The 23,173-nt window shown below is 45.9% G+C and overlaps 2 protein-coding genes across 2 annotated transcripts; one reads left to right on the forward strand and one right to left on the reverse strand.

Annotated features, from left to right (window-relative positions):
* Nucleotides 1–2,940: 2,940 nt before the first annotated feature.
* On the reverse strand, nt 2,941–3,632 carry PV05_07702 (uncharacterized protein; the record flags this gene model as incomplete). The annotated part of the gene is made up of 2 exons (XM_013457150.1): nt 3,157–3,632; nt 2,941–3,084 (listed from the first exon to the last, which is right to left on the reverse strand). The coding sequence occupies exons 1-2, from the start codon at nt 3,412–3,414 to the stop codon at nt 2,941–2,943; spliced, it is 402 nt and encodes a 133-aa protein (XP_013312604.1). The 5' UTR covers nt 3,415–3,632.
* A 9,227-nt stretch (nt 3,633–12,859) lies between these two features.
* Nucleotides 12,860–13,689, forward strand: PV05_07703 (uncharacterized protein; the record flags this gene model as incomplete). Its single annotated transcript, XM_013457151.1, has 3 exons — nt 12,860–12,868; nt 13,134–13,224; nt 13,277–13,689. 3 exons carry the CDS (start codon nt 12,860–12,862, stop codon nt 13,687–13,689), a joined length of 513 nt encoding a protein of 170 aa, XP_013312605.1.
* Nucleotides 13,690–23,173: the final 9,484 nt, after the last annotated feature.

Genomic DNA, 23,173 nt, shown 5'->3' on the forward strand with positions numbered 1-23,173 from the left:
TAGCGGTGTCCCGTAAGAAGCATAGATAATATAGGCATATCTACCCCAATTGGCCACCGAAGTAGCCGTCACGGAGCCTCGCATATTTAGATCGTAGATAGCAAGTCTTCCAGAAGAGGACGGCCTTTTCATCGCTCTAGGTCGACACGAACGGATATCGTATAGGGCTCAGCGGATACACCTCTCGAGCGATATCGTGCACTATATATTGCATAAGCTCGAAGTCGAAAATTCCCTCGAGATAGGTAAGATATCGGTCGATAGCCTAATAGAGCGATCTAGTCACCTTAAAATCTAACTTAAACCCCTTGGCATTAATTAAGAGGAACGTATCTTAAAATTCAGTAAGCCGGAATCTCGGGTCGTCGAATATACGGTTCATCTTAGTCTACACTTGTTCTAGGCCGTCTAATGGTATATAGTAGGTAAATGAAACCTTAAGACCCTGTTCGCCGATACGCTGTTGATGCTCGATGCCCTTAGCTTAAGCCTTTAACTCCCTAACCTACTACGACGGGGGCACCCACTATAGGCAGTCCTCCTCGATATACTTCCGAACGTAAGGGAGCAAGGCCTAGTCGACAAACCTCTATACCATAGCAGCGAGGAGATAGGTAAAGCGCTTTCTCTTTTTCTTCCTAGGCTCCCCTCTACCTCTATAGTCGATGGTTAACATCAATCGAGGGAAGAAGATATAGAGGGAGCAGTCAAATAGCCCATCAATAGATCCTAGGTATATATATGGGATATCGCGGAAATGATATATCCACTACATCAACTTCCCCTTCGGACCAGAATAAAGAACCCTACGTTTAATGTATAGACTGCTGCGGATGCCACGCGAGAGATTGTAGCTAGGACAAAAGCGGAATCCCTTACGTAACGCGTCTAACGAGGACGGAAATCCAAGGAAGCTATCGACGTCAAAGGAAATTTTGGCCCCAGCGCGAGGTATCTCTTCCGAATGGAGATAGACCTACGATATCGGCGTCTCCTCGTCTAGACGTCCTTCGAAGAGAGACCGCAACGTAGAGGCTGCGAGGTATATATGCCGGGCGTATCCCTCGTTAGATAGAAATCCGTTATAACGAAGACCAACTCGAGGATGCGATCCGAGTCGTTACCGTCCGCGTTCGTCGAGATATATAGCCGAGAGATCGCAGTGGTTGTCCAACCCATCGGCTATGTGGGATATAGAGTCGTCCTTATATTGCTCGGGCCTATATCTACAATCGCCCATAAGAAGGCGAAAGATTTCTTCTATTACAATATCGACGTCGTCTACGTCGGGAACATCGAAATCGTCTATTATAGACCTATCTAGTGTGGACCCGATAGAGTCATTGTCGGTAGTAGCCTCGTCACTACTCTCGTTACTACTCTCGTTACGGCTATCGTCACGGCCATCGTCACGACTATCGTCGTCGGTATAGAGACCCTAAAATTCGAGAGACGGCCGTAGACGAGAAGCCCCTAGAGTTGGGATACAAGACGCTAGCCGATAGGCTCTTTATCGTAGGCTCGACCGTATAGGTATAGACTCGATGAGCGAGGGGCCTACCTCGTCGTCGTAGTCCTAGTTCAGCCCCATCACAGTATCATCGCCAATAGGATATATAGCTAGATAGGGATAATCGGCCAGGGTTTCGGTCTCCCTTATATACCCGTCTTTTTTCTCCTCCTTAAAATATTCTCCATTTTTGGGCTAGATAAGGGGTAGAACTACGCTAGGACCTAGGCGCCGGTGGGGATCCGTATACTAGGAGTAGGTGGGGGAGTCTAGGGGCGACTCGGGAATCTCGATAGGATAAGACGAGTCTCCAAGGATATGAAACTATAGATAGTTAGAGAAAGTGTGCTTGACCATATCTTACTAGCCAAGTAAGGTGACAGACCGAGAAGGGGGTAGCTATCGATGTACATAGAGAGACTAGTGGTTGAAAGGCCCCAGTCCTATTCTCCAACCGATATAGCCTCGCCGAATCTCGTGTGGTTAAGGGTGCAGTCTCTACCGAGCTTCGTATCGATCGAAAGGCGGTAGACTCCGAGTTACTGGAAGAACCGAAATAGGGGCTAAATATTTGTCGATACTGGCCACCTAGGCGTAGTGGTCGACAACGATAGGATATTGGTGATCTCGACGTCCTTCCTAAGGTGGACGAAGCCATTGAGGATAAAATGGAAACGATAACAATATCACTCAAAAAGGGCTCTCCAGCGGATAGTACTTTAGGGAAGGGAGTTAAAGGTTAGAAGTATAAGGATCCTAGGACGCGAGAAGAGGAGGATACGTCTTTTATAGGGTTATGCCATATACGCCCTTAAAATAAGTTCAAACAATCGCCGCTTTAAAGGACTCTAGCATATTAATATACCAGTGTTAACGAGCAACGGGCTAGGCGTCTTAACAATCTCGTAGTAAGTATAAAACTTAACTCTATTATATATTACTACCACAAGATAGGTAGACGAGTTACAAAGCATTATTCGTCGATCACATCAGATCCAGCCGACGCTATCGATACTTCCTCGATTCTATCATCATTATCTACCGCGTCAGATCCATCCGAATCCGTAGAGTCAACTTCGGCGATTCGTCCCCGTATACCCGTCAACGCCGAGTCCATATACTCCTCTAGTAACTTATCTAGAATTAACGAGAGTTCCATCATCGGTAGACTCTTATAAGCGAGAATAGATTATAGGATCGTAGTGTCGAGCATTTGATAAAGTCAACGAAATTCTAGGTTGATCGACCCGAAGAGCTCGTAAATATACGCCATTCTTTAATTGCCCCATTTGTATAGCCTAGAGATTATTAGCCAAGATAAAAACTAAGGTAGCAGAGGTAAGGGAATAAACGAACTTCCGACTACGTAATAGCGGGATAAGGATAATAACTCCAGGACTTCCAACGACGGACACGAGACCCTGCGTTGCCTAAACACCCAAAACAAAGTTCCAGAATTCATTTTTTTTGATGCTAAGTGTATCGCAGATATAGCTAGTTAGTCGATTCATCAAGGTCGATCCGGACTTGGACTTAATGTTGTGGTTGTCAAACAGCTTCAGGATTTCAGGGTCCTTCCGCTTGGTCAATTCTTAAAGTCGATTTAGCTCGGCAAGGAACTCGAGGTCACGCTATAGCTGACAGACATATTCGAGGATGTTGTTATGATCCTTCTTAGCGGCCGCCCGAGAATAGGTTTTAAAAAAGGCCTGGAGCTGGGAGGGAGTGTCCGGGTGGTCTACGGCCTCTTCGGCGCGCTTGGAGCTTCGTGTGTCGGGTATATTACCTCGGTCTTGGGAGTAGCGCTCCACGAGTGACGCGACACGCTCCACGGCCTTAGGTCCGGTAAGGTCGGAGAACATGAAATTAGTGATCTCGATGATCTCGGTAGCCGTGAACCCCATGGTAACCCACTTATTGTTCCGCTGGATGGGGACTTCCAACGAGCGTAGACGGCGATAGAACTATATCCGCCTCTCCCTAGTGATGCTAATGTCCGAACGGGGTGCGATAAGTAGAAGACCATTTTGGAGACGCTTTTAAATGTAGACGTTGTCTTAGTCGTCGTTTTCGTCGTCGGTGCCGCCATCGCCGTCCTCGTCGCCTCTATACTCGTAATTTCTTTCGCTAGGACTTTGGTCGCCCCCGACCTCGTCATTACGATCACGAGTCCCCGAGTCGCTACGGTCACTCCTCTATTGAGCGGATTGTACGTCACGCGTAGATAGACGTCCTGACCCTGGCGCGGGAACATCGCGTGGCTGACCTTGTGTTCGAGCGTCGCTTTGTAAGGGTGTTCTAGCGGATAGATTATTGTTGCCTAGACCGCCGTCGATCACCGTAGGCATCTCTCGGGGACGTGAGGTAGTCGTTAGTATTGAATTAGAACGAACTCTCTCCGACGCAGATTTTTCCCCGAACGCCTTCGGTCTTTTAGCTGGCGGTACTGTATCACATTAGATAGACTCTATAGAGAGAGCATACTTATTAGCGATCATTATAGTAAATCGATAGAGTGATCGAGCCAGGGTAAGCTTTTCGGTAGAACGGTCCAGTAACTCCTTGAGATTATCCATAATCTAAAGAAAAAGTTAGTATCTTCTGCTAGAACCATAGTGGCTATCAATACCACTATCATCGTATCGTCGGGTTTACCGATATACTCTAAGTACTCTAGACGAGAGGATACCGCCATATTAGGTACGATATAGTCGATAGTCGTTAGACTCGTTGCGTAGGAACACTCGATGTGAGACCGAGGCCCAATACAAGTGGTGATAAGAAGGAAGGTCGCGAATAAACAACTTTCGAAAAATATTCGCCAAGAGTCGGTGTTCGATTAATCTTATTAGATAATCAAGTACGCCGTCACATAATGCTTATACTCACCGGCCGAGGCTACCTAGCTATTAGGTTTACAGGGTAACTATCTAATATAGATAGAGAATTAAAGACGTCTATATAATATCGTCGATAAGACAAGATACTAAAAGTAGCGTCTCAAATCCATTCGCACCAGCTTAAGGTTCGACTTCAAGGCATAGTCGTTTCGACTTTCGGCCGAACCTAACCTATCTACTAGGGGAGGAAGGGGTCGGTAACGGTCTCTTCTTCGTAGTAGTAACGAGTGACGTCGTCTCATTAGGAGACGTTGTTACTCTTAACGATCGGATATAGATCGCCGAAGAGCTCGCCTAACCTTCTTTAGAATTTAATGTGCTCTTCTGTGGTGACTGTATAACCGGACCCGACCGGCTAGAGGGTTACAATAGCGTCTCTTCCGAGTTCTTAACAGCTTTCCGGCGCGGTTTCGCGCAACGCGCGATCGACGAGCGAGTCTTAACGGTAGCGTGGGTCGAACGTCCTAATACGACCGTAGCGGTCGGAGTCGTAGTGTCTTTAGACTATGGAGAGGGTAGCAGATCTAGAGGGTATGGTCCAAAATGTAGAGACGCGGGCTTTAAGGTTTCCGTTGGAGTCTTTTCGATATAACTAGTCAGTACGGGAGACGGTATTGGGCTTTTGTTGATTAACTCGTCAATGCGACGGAAGAGATCTATTTCGTCGATCATATAGGAGGAGTCAGGAGTGGCGATACTCGATTCCGAGTGAGTCTCGCTAGCCGGTTCGCCTACCTTTGGACCGTCCTTATCCTACGGGAGGGTAGGTAGATATAGCAATTCTAGCACTTAACGATACCGAGGCGTAATCGTCTAAGGCGACAGCCGCGTAAGAGGAGTATTAGATCGACGTAACGGGTCGACGATATCGTTGTCGCGGGTCCTAGCATTCTCCCCCGAGCCGTGGTCGTCATGATCGATCGACCTTTCTCGATTCGGTGACGGTGGTCGTGCACCGTGGACCGGGCTAGGACGATCGTTGTTATCTCGCGTATACCTACTCTTCCATAACTTTATCTAATTGTCTTTCACTATCGGGGACGGCGGGAGACAAGACTACGCCATCTATATCTAGTGGGGTACGGGTAGAGTGTCAACGTTGGCGCTCGCGGGGAACTCTCGATAAGCTCGTCCGTAGACGACTAAAGTCGTAGTTAGCTACGAGAGACCGTTCGAAACATTAGGATACGCCTACCTTTAGAAGCTAGGAGCAAGACAGAAGCGCCGGAAGGGTCGTATTCAAGGAGTTGTTCTATATACCGGCGTAAGCGTTGAATAGCGGCTATAGGGATCTAGTTGACAGATTAGAATAAGATGGTAAGGGTCTTCGAGGTAGTACCTACGTTCTAGTGGCTATGACTATCCATTATCACTTATAGAAGGACGTTGGAATCAAGTCGAGGACGTTGGACGCGAAGGTAGAATTTAGAACAACAACGAAGAAAAGTGAAAGGCGTTGAGTGTACAGTGGGCGGGGTCTATTTAGGCAACCTTATCGTAGGATAGCGCCTACCCCAAACATATATACGCTGGCTAACTCTTTTCTACGGGAGCAGGACAACTTTACGAGGTGGGTATTAGCGAGCCGGCCCTCGAGGCTATAGCTGATATAGGCCTAAAGTATACCGAGTGGACACGAGCCACTGCCCAAGACGAGCGCCTATTATCCAACCTCTATTATATTAATATGATGGACATTAATATTATCCCGATAAACATATATTCATACCTACATCTATAACATCTTTCTTAATTTCCTATTTTTCTTCTCGTATCCGTGCTTTCCGGGTATCCGCGTCGCAATAGCCAAGCCCTTTAGGCGATCAGGTGCACCGTTTATACCCGGTAGCTTATAACCCGCCGGTCGAACGCGCTTCATACGGCGAGGTTCCTCGTTGTCCTCGTCGCTATTCTCCCTCGCTGACTTCGCGGCCTCGTTCGAGGTTAGGGATAGAGTAGATAACGTCTTCGTTCCCGTCGAAGGGACGCTCGCAGCCGGGCGAGTCGGTTCATCAGGAGGACACCGGTCTTCTGTCCGCTTCCTCGGAAGTGGACGGTTTATGATCGAGGGACAAGAGATTATGGCCGACCTTACGGTCGCTAAGGAGGGTAGAGGGATACGTCTAGTAAAGACCACTACTGTTGTTCAGCACCACGACTTCCGGGGTAGGGTTCCTAGTCGCGGTCCTACCTTCGTATACTAGACGGTAGACAGCCTCTCCGGTAGGCTTATAACGTATAACGGCGGCTAGGGCCTCTCGGAGACTCTAATGCAAGAGATTAGTAAAGGAAAGATAGATACTCGACACGAGATAGTATAGACCTCCTCTACAATCTAGCGACTAAAGGTTAAGGAGAAAGACGCGGCCATAACGAAATCGCCCGGATACCTAAGAGAAAGAGAAGTATAGATATAGAAGTAATAAGCTAAGGGGGAGGGAAAGGGATACACTATAGAAGTAAGGGGTAATATATACTATCGAGTAAACAAATACCCTAAAACCCTACCGTAGGCGCTTTAGGTTACGTGCCCGTAGCCTAGGGCGTCCACGACCGCCTTGGTATACCAGTATATACAAGTGGTAAAAGGATCACGTGAATACGTTTATTTTGGAATATCGCTCCCCAGTTTTCCAGGACATAGATTAGGGCCGTCGATAACTCGAACCGATATTGTACTACGCCTATCACCACAATGGATCCTAAAGTAATCACTAGTAACGACACAGATCGACTATCAGCAATGTCGTCGCTCCTATACGGCGCTCGCTATATTGTTATCACGAGTGCCGGGATCAGTCGCAGCTGCGGCCTTCTAGTACGGGACAAAGTCTCCGAGAGATTGGGCCATAGCAACTAATATTTTAAGCACAGGATTTCCGCTCACTAGGTGGTATATATAATACTAAGGCGAATACTCTTATCAACGACCTCTATAATGAAATCAACGTATTGCCAATAGCCGCCAAGGTTAGAGATCGAGACTTATTTGACGTCGATATACTGGCATAGCTAGCAACACAGCCCGTTTTCTATCAATTCGCCGTGGCGCTAAAGCATCGAATTTACCGTATTCGGGATAGCAGTCGAACGCACCGTTTCCTTCGACGGCTCAACGACCGAGGGCTTCTGATCCGCTGCTACACACAGAACGTCGATCATCTCGAGCAGCGTATCGGCCTGCACACCGTATAGACTAGTTCTGCTGCGTCGGACAGCAAAGGCAGTAGAGCAAGCTACAGTATCATTCAACTACACGGTAATATAATGTTACTACGCTATACAATATACGCATACCGATCGCCCTAGACGAACGAGATATAAAAAGACGTAAGTAAAGGCATACCGACGCCGTGCCCAGACTATCGGCGGTTACATACGGAGCGGGTAGCCAAGGGTAAACGAACCTGGACCATAGGCACACTACGACCGAATATTATACTGTACGGTGAAGAGCATCCCGACAGTACTTGGTTAGTAGAGCGTCAGCACGAGGATATCGAGCTCAAGCCCGACGTACTACTAGTGATGGGGACGGCGCTCAAAGTACCGGGCTGCCAGCAAATGGTTCAAGAATTTGCCCGAGTCGTCCACGAGCGTAGAGGGCGGGTGATTTATATTAACTACGCTAGTATGAATTGGAAAGGTGTTATCGACGACGATGTCCGTATAGCGAGTAATATATAGGTCACGGCCATCGAGGCGGAATGGATAGATAATAAGACGTAGGATACTAATATTATGGATAAAGAAGTCGTGCAAGACCACCCCAATACTAGTAACGTAGAGATAGACGAAGATATAGATAAAGAAGTCGTACAAGACCACCTCGAGACTAGTGACGTAGAGATAAACACAGATATAGATAAAGAAGTCGTGCAAGACCACCTCGAGGCTAGTGACGTAGATATAGACGAAGATATAGCGTTATTTTAGATAACCTCTAGGCAGCGCTAGCGGGCAGCCTTAGCCGGCCTACGATCTTCATAGAGCCGCACCCTTAGGTGCTCGAGCAATATAGTGCATACTATCCTTGACGCCTAGTACCGACCGCACTTTCTACCTAAAAGAAAATAGTAACGATACGGCACGATACTATCCCTAGATCCCACTAGCCTTGAATCCTTCGGATCCTCCCGTTGTTTTTCATACCGTCGTAGAGAACGTATTCGTCTTCTAGGTACTAGATAACGAGAAAGTGGGTGGCGAGGGCTATATCCTCGACTAGTACGGTATCAACGGCGCGATATAAAATTAAGCGTAGCTAGTAGCGGCGGTCAAGGTAAGTAATGATGATACCTTGGTATAGGTCGGCGGATCGAGTAGAGGGACTATCCACGACCCCAGCGACGTATACGATAAGATGTGGAGGCATCCTATCTAGGATTATAAGCTATATCGTTATAGAATATAGATATATCCCCTCGTTATAGGCGCAAAGCATATCTTTAGCCCGACCCGATACTTAGTCTATTGTCGGGCTGAACCGTGCTTGAATATAAGCACCGACCGATACTTAACCAATATAGATATAGTTGTTCCGCTAGGGTACGGTAGCGTTGTTAACTATATATATACCGTTATAGTATTGAGTTACCCTAACACTTATATAGCTTACCTACAGGACCCCGTAGAAGTATATATTGATGACGTTGGCCACGGGATTCCCCTTCGGTGGTGGATAGAAGGATACCGGGTCGAAACGATATAGCTCGTCACGGAGATAATCGCGTATCTTACTACGGGCGGTGTCGTCCAACTAGCCCCAATGCCGAGACACGATCTTGCGCATCAGGAAAGACGGGACAGGCTCCTTCAGGAGATCTTGCGAGCTAACTTGGTCGATCTATATCCTTCCAACGTCGAGTATCAGCCCGACAAAAATGGCACAGTCAACAGTACACGATAAGTCTAACTAGATTGGACCATATCGATACCTCTATTTCTCGTTGTCTCGACTCGAGTTAATAGTTCTATCTAGTTGATCCTACGTAGCTATAACAGGGCGAAGAATAGACGTCACGGTGCCCTCGAAGTACTGGAAATTCTTTTCTAATGGCACCGGGTTGATTCCTCGAGCGAGGGCGAGATAACCATAGCCACGGAGATCGCCTAGGCGAAGGCCGACTTTCGTGCAGAAGTTCTCGAGTGCTGCTCTACTCGCCTTTATATCCTGAACCGAGACGCCAGCACGTATAGCTCTACGGGCTTCGTTAGCGGTGAAGATAATAGGTGTTTTTGTACATACGCCTAGGGATTGCGATTAACCTAGTAGATTGCATCAATAGCTTCGATAAGGGGCATAGTTAGGAACCAGGGCAAGGAACTCTAAAGTATATCAGAAATATAAGGGATAGATAAGAAATAGGCAAAGAGTCAAACGTCGAGGTCTTACGGGAGGAAGAGTCGCGGCGATTATAAAGTAGAGCAAAATAAAGACTAGGCGTAGGGTTAGCGTAGAGAAGGGGACGTCCACTATATTAGTATACCAAGCCTTAGATAAAATGGTGTACTATATCCTTGAAAGCAAGTATACTTAATGCTGCGTACTTGGTACTATATACTTAGCGCTGTATATATGGTGCTATATACTCGATACTACGTATATACTATATACTTAATACTATATACTTCATACTATATACTACGTACTGTATAGTGTATAATGCATTATTGAAAGTATACTATACTTGGTGCTGTATAATATATACTAGATACTACGTACTTAATATTGTATATATAGTGCTATGTACTTCGTACTATATACTATATACTTAGTGCTTAATACTGTATACTCGTTGTATACTTAATACTATATACTCGCTCTATACTTAATACTATATACTCGCTATATACTTAATACTATATACTCGCTATATAGTGCTATATACTTCGTACTATATACTTCGTACTATATACTATATACTTGGTGCTATACGCTATATACTCGCTATATACTTAATATTATATACTCGCTCTATGCTTAACGCTATATACTCGTTCTATGCTTGATACTATATACTCGCTCCATACTTAATGCTGTATACTCGCTGTATCCTTAGTACTGCATACTCGCTAAATGCTTGATACTATATACTTAATACTATATACTTAATACTATATACTTAATACTGTATACTTAATACTATATACTGTATACTACGTGCTTGATACTATATACTTAATGCTGTATACTCGCTGTATACTTAATGCTACGTACTTAGTGCTATATACTATATACTGCGTGCTTAATGCTATATGCTTAATGCTGTATGCTTAATATTGCATGCTTAATGCTGCATGCTTAATGCTACATACTTAATGCTGTATACTTGATACTATATACTCGCTATATACTTAATGCTACGTGCTCGCTACATAGGCCTAATGCTATATACTCGCTGTATACTTGATGGTATATATCGCTATATACTCGATGCTAAATGCTTAAGGGTTAAGATCTAGGATTAAATGTTTCAACAACATTCCCCTATCGACAATCTTCCTTTACTTAGTCTATTATACTAATATAGTAGACCCTTACAAAGCGTATCGATCGATTAAGTCCTTCATACTAATACCTAAGGGTATTGTTTATAGAGTTTATATTACACCAGCTAGGGGTATAGTTCTTTCGTATCGACCTCTAATATACAATAATGGGTAAGCTCTAGTTAAGCCAGGCCCTTTCCTCACCCCTTGGTCACCACGGGTAAACGATTACACGCATAGACTTCTAACCCTAACGAGCTAGCCGCAACGGCGGTTGATACTATCCTTAAGCTTCTCTCAGTTCTCCGCGTCCACCATCTCGGCGTTGTCGTCACCATTAGTCTCGAACAGAGCGTTCTTAATCCGGCTTTATAAGTTATCTCCTCGTATAGTCGTAAACTTAACCTTAAGAGGTCTACCGTTTTTGACGGCGTTAATGATATACTAATCAAGGTTATCGTATATCTCTATAAGTGGCTCCGTACGAAGGACCTTCTATAAGGTCTTCGCGATAGTATTTACTTTGACCACGCTAAAGGGTCGGAAGCTAGGGTTATATCAGCACCGTTCAACAGGGGCTCCGAGGCATAGGGAGACTTACAAGGAGATAAAGTTAACCGGCATTAGGACAACCACGCCCACGCCCCAGCGCGACGAGAAAGAGCTCACCATTTACGCCTCTTGCAGCTAGTTGTTGAGCTGGTTCTAACCCAGTAGGCCCAGAACAATCTAGATATACTGCTTAATACGAGAGGTCTACCGACCCTTCATAGGTACGCCGACGGCTTGTACGGCTTCGGGAACACCCTTCAGGTTCCTCTTCCCGTACTTAACCAGCTTTAGATACTATTACAGGACTCGAACGCGGCCCAGGTTGCCCGTCAACGCCCAATGGAAATTGTTCGTCCGTAGCGTGGACTGCTCAGCTACCGCCTAGCCATCAAACAGCTCACGGGCTGCCTTCGGATATCGCACCTATCGGCTAGCCAGCCTAGCTCTTTCCGCTAGCGCAGCATCACCATCAACTGTATCGTTCCACCACTTAGTAAGGTTCACTATACGAGTATACGCAGGGGCCCCCAGTATATCGTGAAAGAGAAAGTTAGCAATACGACGAATATCCTTATCGTTGAACGTACTAACCCTTGGGGCGTAGGTCTTCAATCGACCTTGCTAGTCAAGGAAAACGATAGACTAGGACACGTCCACTCTCGCGAGTAAATTGATAAACTCGTCACGCCGTATAGTCATGGTTTCTACGTCATAGTCTAGGGTAAGACTTAAGGTCAGTTTACGAAGTTCCAGTCTACGAGCCTACTCTTTATCGTCCTCTACACTATCCGAGTCACTGTCCGAGTCACTAGCCGGATCGATACGCCCGCGGGTTCCGAGCTCGCGACCGTCGTCATCTAGCTCATTGTCCGACGCCGCGTCCAGCCGGTCTAGAGCCTCGCTAAGGTCGATCTCGAGCTCATAGTTCACGGCGCACCGGTCGGCAAAGTGAACCACGGCGATAAGGAAGGCTTCTTTCTCAAGGTCGCTTACGTCTTACAGGCCCGCGTCGATCTATCGTACCACCTATATAGGACAAGTATTAGTGGCCGCGTATACAAGTTATTGCGAGACGCGCGAATCTATCTTACCTAACTAATGATTGTTACTTGTTCCGCCTTCAGTAGCGAGTCTAGTGGGATAATCCTATCTTCGTCGGCCACCTACTAAGTCCGATTTCTATTTAGTGTAGTCGCCGCCATATCAAGGGGGAGAAGGCAATCGTCAATATCGTAAGAAGAATTGTGTTGATCAAGAGAATTAAAGCGAGTTACGATATCTTGCCGAGAGATAGAAAGGTGGGAGTATCCAGGAAAATTAATTGGGATGTCAATAACAACAACAACAATAGGCGTGTTATATCGGTATATTGCGCCAAGCCATCGTGAAAAATTGGGATGGCAACATGGCCCGAGTGTGCCATACCGGTATACTCAACCGCCAAGCCATCTACAGCTAAGGCATTTCACCCAAATTTTAAAGTCTAAGAGTTAAACGAAATTAATTCCTCATCGTTGTTCTTCATTTTATCTTATAGTTAAACACATTAACCCTTCTACTATCTACAAACGCGACTCTAACGAAATATCTAGTTTAAAGACTAAGGCGAAGGCCATCGTATAAACCTAACCTCCCCGCCCCCTCGGAAATATTATTTTCTTGGCTAATTTTAACAATAGATAAAGAGCCCAAAGACCCCCACCAAAACCAAAGTCGCCCGTTCCACCCCCACCAAGTCCCAGGGTACCTCGAATACGCCCAAGTCACGCAGTACGTTAGAGAGTACTGATTCGACTCGAGTATTTACTGATTGTTTGCCTAGCTAGAAGTACCAAGCGTCGTCGTCCAGAGGAAGACACCAGTAACACCTACTCGGACGAAAACGAATCGGAATCGTCTAGCTCCAGTAACATCAGTGGAACCAGTAAGACCAGTAAGACCAGTAAGACAGGTTCCCGCGTCTCTTCCGACGACGTCTTGTCTAACGCCTCTACCACCACCAAAATCACCTCCACCGAGAAGAAGCTAGAAAGAGAGAAGAAGCGTATTAAGAGCATCAAGTCGAAGGTAAAGGCCTTAAAGCGGAAGAAGGCAAAGGAAAAGAAGAAGAAGAACAAGAAGAACAAGAAGACCAAGAAGACCAAGGGTAAGAAAATCAGACAACGAGCTATCGATAAGGCCAACGAGGATATGGAGATCTACTCTACTCCTACCAAGAAGCCCAAAAAGGCTTGACTTAAAAGTTAGGATACTGCTACAGTGGCTGATCGAGTTCGTTTACCTCCTCGAACTAGACCTCGTACATAAGATTCTTAGAATTGGCTAAATAGAATGCTCATTAGAGACTTCAACCACACTCTACCTAACCTTTAGATCCTTCGTAATAGTAGGACGCACTCCTCGGTCACCTAATCAATAGCGGCCTTAGCATAAATTTAGCACCGTAAAGGTACTATCTTCCTACCCTAAATTTTCATAAACCCTATTCCACCTAGTTATCGTCCATTATTTAAAGATCGTCTAAAGTTTCGCGATATAGTGAGTCTATCAAATATTGCTTTCGATACACGATAGCGAAGGCAAAGAAGGTCAACCTTAACGATATTAAGAAGTCTATTCGTAAGGTAGGAAATTATCGAAGAGTATCATCATAACATACGTTTAACTTCGGTAATATAGGTCCACGCATTGTTACAGCAGTATATCAAAGGGGCCAAGGATAGTTAGGCAGCGCGAACGAAGGTCTACGAGTGTATTGCACGCTATAAGAACTGTCGTCCTTCTCTTCCCTCATACTAATAACTAACAATTTAGAAGGCTTAGAGGACGCCGAGCGAGACGACAGCAGCACCAACAAAGATATAGATAAGAGCGACAAGGAAGATAATAAGAGCGACGAGGAAGATAATAAGAGCGACGAGGAAGATAATGAGGGCAGCAGTAGTGACAATAAGCAATCTAGAGTAGAAGAGAGTGATAACAGTGCCGATAAAGTGAAGCCGAAGAAAAAGGCGAAGGTTACCTTTCGCTTATTAAAGGCCATACCTATCGAGTAGCCGAGCAAGAAGTCACTTAGTCGAACACTACAAGACACGGTAAAAGGCAAAGTCTTGTCAAGGCCCTACTCAACCAAGTTGATACCGAGCCTAACCGCTGGCAACAAACGCAAGCGTAGAGGCAAACACACGAAAGCAAGCAAGAAAGGTCGCGGCAAGAAGACTGGTGCCAAATCTGTGAAGTGATAGCTTCTCACCTAGCCGCAAGATGGAGCCGTCTAGCTACGATTTCGGCCACCATAACTCTTGGAAATAGGATAATAGAGTTATACCTATAGAGTATACCCGTTGTTTCATCTAGAAAACAATATAAATTGAGCCAGAAACGTTCTTGAACAATATCTACTATATACCAGTGATATCTTCGATTCCCCTCCCCTCCCCCCCCCCCCCAAGCATATTAGTCCAACAATCCAATAAGGTAAAATTTAGCCCATATACGGCAATCTACCACTAACAAGTATTGATCCAAATAGCTAAGCGAGCCTTTCTCGCCCTTTGATACAATATATCCCGCTCATCGCTATTATAGAAGGACTAGCCGGACCACCCTTCGGACGGCTTAGCCGTAGAAAAGGACGACGAGGGTTAGGATATCGAGGGGCTACTATATCAGTATGGTGGATTAAGGCAGGGAAGATTGTCGAGCATAGAAGGCTGTCGAGTGGCCTACCATATAAGTATAGTGGACCACGGCGGGGAAGATTGATTATTATATCGGTATATTGCGCCAAGGCCCGGAAAGAATTGAGATATATCAACACCGCAATATCGAGACCACCACCACTAGACTATTTTCTTTTTTATTAGACATAGTCCCGTCCACCCCCATTATACCATATATCGGTCTCTTCTCCAATCGATTCTTTCCATTATGCCATACCTCGTATTTAGCACCGACTGTCCCGTCTCACAATTAAATCAACTACGGCAGAAACGCTATCTATAGAATATAGAATTCCAGTTTAAGGAAGTCGGTAGTGGATATTATCGAGCGACTGTCACCATTGCATATTACACTAGCCACCCACAAACCCAGACGTTTACCGCCACTAGTGGAGGCAAGAAGTACGCGAAAGCCAAGGTCGCCTTAACCGCGATGTATACTCTTTAGTGTACCGTCCTCTCCGAGCCGAGTAGTAAATCCATTAACTCCCAACTCCGACTTAACCCTACAACACAACCTAACTAAGACCTTACTAGATAAAGAACCTTAGTTTCGGAACGATCTCCTCGAAAGCGGCAGCGAGTCGAAATACGAGTCGTCATTGTCCACCTCCATTACATCGTCCACCTCCGTTAAAGGTAATAAGCAACCCAAGTATTAAGAGAAGGCCAAGACCGTTACGGATAGCATCATCGATTTGATGACCTTTGATAAGGATAACTGAATCAAAAATTGAAGTAGAGATACCAGCGCATTCGAGAGCAAGTCAAAATATCCATCCAAAGTGCTAGAAGATCAGGAGGCGCTTTAATAAATTTATATCAATTATATAATCGTAGTGCCTTCTTCGGCAGCTTCATTTCTTAAGAGATTAACTAGATTATTCAACTTTGCTATAACGGTCGATTTTAATACTTACTACCCTATTATATAAATATAGTAGACTCCTCGACACTCGTCCCCCTCTCAATAAACTTCCCCTTACTACTTACCACCCTATCATATTGATATGGCAGTCTCCTCAACCTCCTTCCAGCCTCGAAACCACCCTAATTAACTCGAGGCTACCAAGTAGATCCCTCCTACGGTATAGTGACCAAAACCACCAATTAGGGGTTTATATATAGACCTCTTTCGTAGATTTTAGTCATTATCTTTAGGACAACTTCTTCTAAATGACAACATACGTAGAGGTAGTCAATCGGACTAGCATCGACATAGACACGAAAAGGGAAAAGGGAGCTAGACTTAACAGGCTAACTCTACACAATGCGGTGTAGGCTTTGCCTTTTATTATTCTAATCTAATGAAACCAATAAGATCTATACGCGTATATAAAGAATCCAGGCTCGAGCGCATAATCGACGAACACCTAGCAAGGTCGAAGTATTCAGCCCGCAGCACCGTCGTTCGCCATAGCTAAACACTACACGGCTTCAAAAGTCTCCATTATCTTCCTATATACCTATACACCGTAGTATACATCGTTACCCGCATTATAGGCGTTCTAGTTTAGGAGATAGTACGCAGCCATCATACGGCCCAAGCCAGTTAGCTAGGTCTCTCCTCTTATTGCCTAGTAGGCTTGACCGATATCGCAGATTTCGACTCCGGCCAGTATCTCGCCCACGTCGACGTTAACGTTACGTAGCCATTTAAGATCGTTGCCGATAGTGTAGCCCACGAGGCAGACATTGTTGGCCTATACCAGCAGGGGCTATATAATCCGGTATATACGCCCAGTGACGTCCTCCTTCTTGACGCGTTCGCTACGACCAAACAGAAAATTGTCCACCTAGTTATACCGGCCAGCATTGTGTAGGTAAGCATTTTCCTCGACGACTAGATAATGACAACGCTCCGAAGTGCACGGCTGGGATGGATGTGCCTAAGCAATGCCGACCTCTAAGACCTCGTCGCTCGAGGTGGAAATTGTTACTTCGAGGTCGATCGAGAGGATAATACGTCCTCCAAGCGCGGATTCCTTAAGCGCCTTTAGATAAGCCCCAGCCTATTCTAGCACTCTTTTTTGCTTCTTCGTTATTTTTGGTTCGATATCGACGACGTTAACCGTACCATTGGAGGAATATCTAGAATCCGTGTCGAAGAGAGAGATAAGAGCTGCTCGACGCGTTAATTACCACCTATCCATCGCCCTAAGTGGTCTAGGATATAGATGACTTACGCTCGTTGATCTTCTGCATCACTACGCCGGCGGCGAGCTTCTTTGCTTATAACTTCTTTAGTGCGCACGCCTTAGCCGCTAGTTTAGGGCTCCCGGCATCACTACCAGTCTTTACCGATACTCGGGCTTTCCATGCTCCTTCCACTTCTCCTTAGTCGATATAGACTAGGTGGTAGTAGGCCCTTTTGTCTACAAGGTTCTTTAGCTAAGAGAAAGGGTGGTCGGCCATAGTGGAAGGGGCGCGGGCAGGTGTATTTAAAGATATAACGGCTATGTCGGGGTATAAGAGGGTCACTAAGTTCAAAAAATAAGAAAGGTTATGGAATATAGTAGAGAAATCTAAAGAGAGGGTAGGAGTGCCTAGGGAAGTTAAAGACGCGCGGTCAGATGTGCAAATGTGGCGGCCAAAACGGTGGCCTTGATATACTGGTATGCCAAACCTCCAATCCCTTACCTTCGAACTTATGCTTGGTCGAGGTGTTTTTATCGCCCTACTTATTACTGCCTAACCACTAGACGAGATCTTTGACCACGAGCTCCCGGATCTAAAGACTTCGACGACAATAATCGCGCCAATTAAAGTATACCTTAACTTTTCGCGGTCGGGGCGGTTTAGTGGCTCAATAACCATCAGAAAGAGTAAGTGGCGACGATAAGTTATCAAAGGGACCTCGAGTAGGCCATATCTAACTGAGCGTTATACAAAGCATCACGGAAAAATATTCCAAATATCGATCTCTCCGCCCCCGCCTTAGATATCGAGACCCTCTATAAGCGAATCCCAACCACCTTATATATCCTCGAGCAGCTCGGTCGTCGAGCCATCAAACGTGGCGTTAACGCGCTACCCAACGAAAGACGGTTCGAGTACATCGAGGGCAAGGAATACTCCGTCTTCCGAGATTTTTAGGCGACTTAGAACTACGTCGATAGTACTATCCCTTTAAGTAAAGGTAATAGTGTGAAAAGATATCTCTATAGACCGGTCTAGTCGCAAAACTCCTGCGCTATTAACTACCTTATCTTTACCGGGAATATACTCGATACCTAGAGAGTACAGCTCGACCAGGTAACACTAAGCCGTCGACGAGAACTGCCCTTACCCAGTTAGGTTATACGGAGGGTATCGCTAAGGAAATGGGGTAACCTCAGCATCGAGAGTCGCGGGGCGGCTAGGGACACTCTCCGAACCGCCCTACACAACTACGACCCGGACAAATTCGGACCTGCGCCAAATCCTTTGCCCCTACACAGCGTAATCGATACCCTCCTGGCGGGTTTGCCCCAATGTTCTTATATATGCGCGCGGGTAGTCTACTACTGCGACGACAAGGTCCGCTACGACGCAGCCTTAGTACCAACCCGACGGTTAAGCATCACCATTTCGAGCCTCGCCACCAACGACTATATTTCAGAGCTATTCTAAACTCACCAGTCCCGCTAGCGACCCACTGAAGGTTGCTCCAATGTAGATAGATGCACACGGACGTAGATGTCGATTTTACAAGTCCTCGATCGAATGCCACCCACCATAATCGTCCACCTTACCGACAATCTTAAGGTGACCCGGCACCGTCAACCTTCCGACCCGTTTATGCCATTGACGCTAAGCTACATGGACCGCCACCGTCAGTACACCAAGATATCGTACTATGCTTAGGGTACCATTTTTTAGGCGGGTCGCGGTCGAGGTTCACACTTTTTCGCGGTCTAAAGGGTTAATAGGACGTTCGTACTCTACGATAATATATTTCCTAAGGGGAAGGTACGGGAAATCCAACACTAGTAAGACTTTACTAATCAAATGGCTCGATTATGTACTATCTTCTATCGCGTCCATACTTAAAAGGGAAGGATAGATCGATACCCGTTAAGGGACGGAACAAGTTATGTTAGCTATCATCATTCACGGTACCACAGTACTGTCCTGCCTAATTTGACCGCATTTCCTCCTAGGCGGCCCTAATCCAATCATTGTAACTCTTTTGAGCAGAGGTAATTAATCTAACGATCGGCTATAATTCTCTTCCATCGACTATCCCATCAACTATATAACCCATAGTACGTCGAGGCTTTTTGCTCTATTACTTATAGGTCTTCTTCTTGTCTGCCTAGTTCTTATCGGCCTTATTCTTGCCTGCCTTATTCTTTCCTGCCTTATTCTTGCCTACCTTAGCCTTCTTGACCTCAGTCTTCCTGGCCTCGGGCTCAATCGTTCTTGCTCCCATTGCACGAATTCGTGCTATCAACCATTCCAACGTCCTATATTTCAAGTATATCGAAGGGTTATATTGGATCTTATAATATCGCGAGGGACCTTGCTTACGCTTTCGATAGGTTTTCCTACCTATATGCCTATTAGCCTCCACCCTAGGGGATAACGAGCCATGGTTACTTCGTAAGATATCCTTCATACTAATTTCGTAGGTTGCCGCGGAGCTAATTATACAGAAATAAATGATAAAGTAGCTTCTCTATACCAGTATAGCAGCACCCCCAAACTTTTGGAAGGCTTGGCGTAGCGTCGCGTAGGCCGCCCACCCAACCACTTAATCACCACAAACAAAAGAAATACAACAATAATCGCAATTTCACTCTCCTTCCCTCCTTCCTTAGTCCATCAGATCCTTCATCCCTTTGTCTCACAACCACATCACGATGGCGAAGAAAGAACAGTGTCCGTAGTATCCTAAACCCTTATACACTCGAAATTTAAGTCGTCATATCCGACGCAAACACCCGGAAATCCCAAAACATCAATTCAAGGGCCAACGCCTAAGGTGCCGATCATATCGACGTAGTTTTATTAAGAGCCAGCTAAGCAGATATATTAAGCAATATCACGAGTACGTCCATCCAAGCCAAGATATCATCTACGAGCTTAAGGTCGACAGTCAGAATATTGGCTTCGAGCGCGCGGCGTCCACCACCACCAAGCCTACCTTTACGAGTAACTATCTCCAACTTTGTCGAGCCGCGTAGAAACGGGTATATCGCTAACTACGTAACCTACAACGGACTATTGGTGATAATAGCGATAACCGACTCTCGCGAGAACTACCCCTCTATCGACTGGCCATAAAAAAGGCCTTCCTTCCTATATATATCCCTTATAGCGAAAAGGTAGCACAAACGATAACACCGAAAAACTTCGATATAGAGGTACGTAGTTACAACCTAGTGTACACGTCCGACAAGAACGCGTATACGCTGCTCAAGAATGGCACGCCGATGATCCCTATACTGATTCTAAAGGACTTGGCCATCTATACACTACACCTGCTCCAACTGAATAACTACCTCGACTATCTTAGCACCAAGCTGAACATCGACGTCCATACCTACGAAAGAGCGGCCGAAGGCGATAACGACGTCCTGCCCGAGCCTATAATTGGCTTAGAGGCTATCGAACTTTTCCGTGCCGATTTGGAGATGCCCTTGAATTTCCTGAACCTCCACTATTTTAAAGCGAACCCTTAGCCCTGGTATTTCGCCCAAGAGTCCAACTACTAGGTAATAAAGGTGGTGACGGGGAGCTAGGGCGCCGGGAAAGAGGTGGATTCCGAACCTAAGGATCTATCCAGCTGCGAGGGGTTTTAGATCTACGGGAAGAAAGGGGTTTTTTCTATGCCGCATATAAACTATCACGGGGTTATTACCGTTATTATCTACGACGAGGGGGAAAAGCTTTGGCTAACGTGGCCGCACCTCGAGGATAATGAGATCGCGGTATAGGCAGAATCCGAATAGCTCTATCCGAACTGGCGCCCCATGGCAATTCTCCTACGTTCGGGAGATACACTCGTAATCCCGCCGGGTCGTATCCACGCGCTATATTCGCTCACCGACGTTTTAATGATTGGCACTATACATTGGGACACTAGGAACCTAGTCCAGACTATGAGGTAGTCGCTACTCGAGCTTCGATACCCGTCCACCACAAACGAAGATCCGGCCAAAGAGTTTATCGGCAAAGCTAGTGTCCTCGCGACCCTCTAGTAGGAACGACGGCGGCCGTAGGATTAGGGCTCATCTAAGGACTAGGCCAAGTATAGCAGATTATTAGAGGTATGTTTTCTTACGCGTACGGTTAGTCCGGACCACTAACGTTTGTATTAGGAGTACAAAAAAGAGTTGACGCGATATGACTGCAAGAACGTCTATTCCACCAGCAGTTACCCTTGCCGCGCGTTGAGTGTTGTATATAAACCTAGCATCTACCACGGAACAAAAGAGGGCAAGGGTAAAGGGCAAGGGAAGGCAAGGGTATATCGTAATTCAGTGGTTGACCACGATACCGTTGTATAGAGAGACTTGACTCGAATATTTGGAGAGTGATAGAGGGAACAACTTAAAGTTCGTTCACTCTGGTGTATTGATAAACATGATACCTTAATATATTACGTCGAACCTTTCTGAAAAAGCAGTATAGTAGGACTATCTTCTCGCTCGACAGTCTTCCCGCTCGACAGTCTTCCCGCTCGACAGTCTTCTCTCTCGTCTTCCCTCTCGACAATCTCCCCTCTTATCTTCCCTGTCGACAATCTTCCCCTCCTAAGTCTACCATATTAATATGATAGGCTCCTTGGCGTGCTTCCCTCCGATTCTATCCTATTCCGTATACTAATATACCCGAATATTTTCTTAACACACTTACTCGGTAGCCCTAATAGATTGGTACGACTAATGGTGCCATTTCTAGTTAAAAGTGTTTCGCGTCCACGAGAAATTTAAAACAACGAGATTTTGTGCTTAACGTCACTACTGCGCAAATAACCGCCATTTTGCTTTGGGGTGTTTACACTTCGACATTCAACCACCTTACCATACCATCATTCTAAGCCTGTTAGGTTCTTCTGGCTCGGTCGGCCTAGTAGTCGACCGGTGATTGTTCCTTCATCTTTGTACCAATATAGGTCCGAAATTAAGCGGCAAGTTTAATATAGTAATGTTGATACATAAGGATAGTGTCCTATCGAAATGCGAACTAACCTAAGCCGCGAGTAGTTAGAGAAGAACGCCCTCTTCGACGACGATAACAATAACTCCAGTACGTCTAGCACGTCCACCAGTGGCTCAAACGTAAGACCTTCGTCGGCGTCTCCGGCTATCGAGGCTCGAATCAACCTCAAGTATCAACCACGTATAAATCAGCCGACTTTACTGCATTATATACTGAACATCTACTAGGTCGCCATCGATAGGTACTTTCTCCGTCTTCATCCACATCCGCGTCGTCTTTTCATAGTCTTCATCTCTCCGACCCAGCTACCGATGAAGACCTATCTACGGACATAGAATCTAAGACCCTTTCTGCTACATCTATTCTACGTAGAAATCCCCGGTCATCTACGACCGCCAAACGTCGAAGTAGAAGGGCCGACGAGACTGTTATCTCCCGCAAGAGCAAAAAAAGAATACGCAGAGCGAGTGCCAACTCTAGGGAAGAAGCGCCCACCGAGAAACCGGTAGATCCGGGTCGGCATTCAGTACGTCGGGGCCCAGGTCGACCGCATCCGCAAAAAGCGGAAACGCGAAGTCAAAGCCCCTAGGCTAAAAGAGGAGGTGTCGGGCAAGTACGCCAAAATTCAACCTATAGAACCGGTGGAAGGCTAGAGGGAAGGCCATAGAAGCCAGCAACGAATCAAGCAGAATAATCAGCACCGACTAAGCATGGGGACTACAATCCATCTAGAAAGACACCGGTGGAATCGACCGAATTACCTCTATTTAGCATATTGCCTTATCCATTGCGCGTGTCGCTGTATACAGCACCAAGCACGCAGCACCAAGCACACAGCATCGAGCACG

The sequence above is a fragment of the Exophiala xenobiotica genome, assembly GCF_000835505.1.
Source record: "Exophiala xenobiotica strain CBS 118157 unplaced genomic scaffold supercont1.5, whole genome shotgun sequence".
Taxonomy (NCBI): Eukaryota; Fungi; Ascomycota; class Eurotiomycetes; order Chaetothyriales; family Herpotrichiellaceae; genus Exophiala; species Exophiala xenobiotica.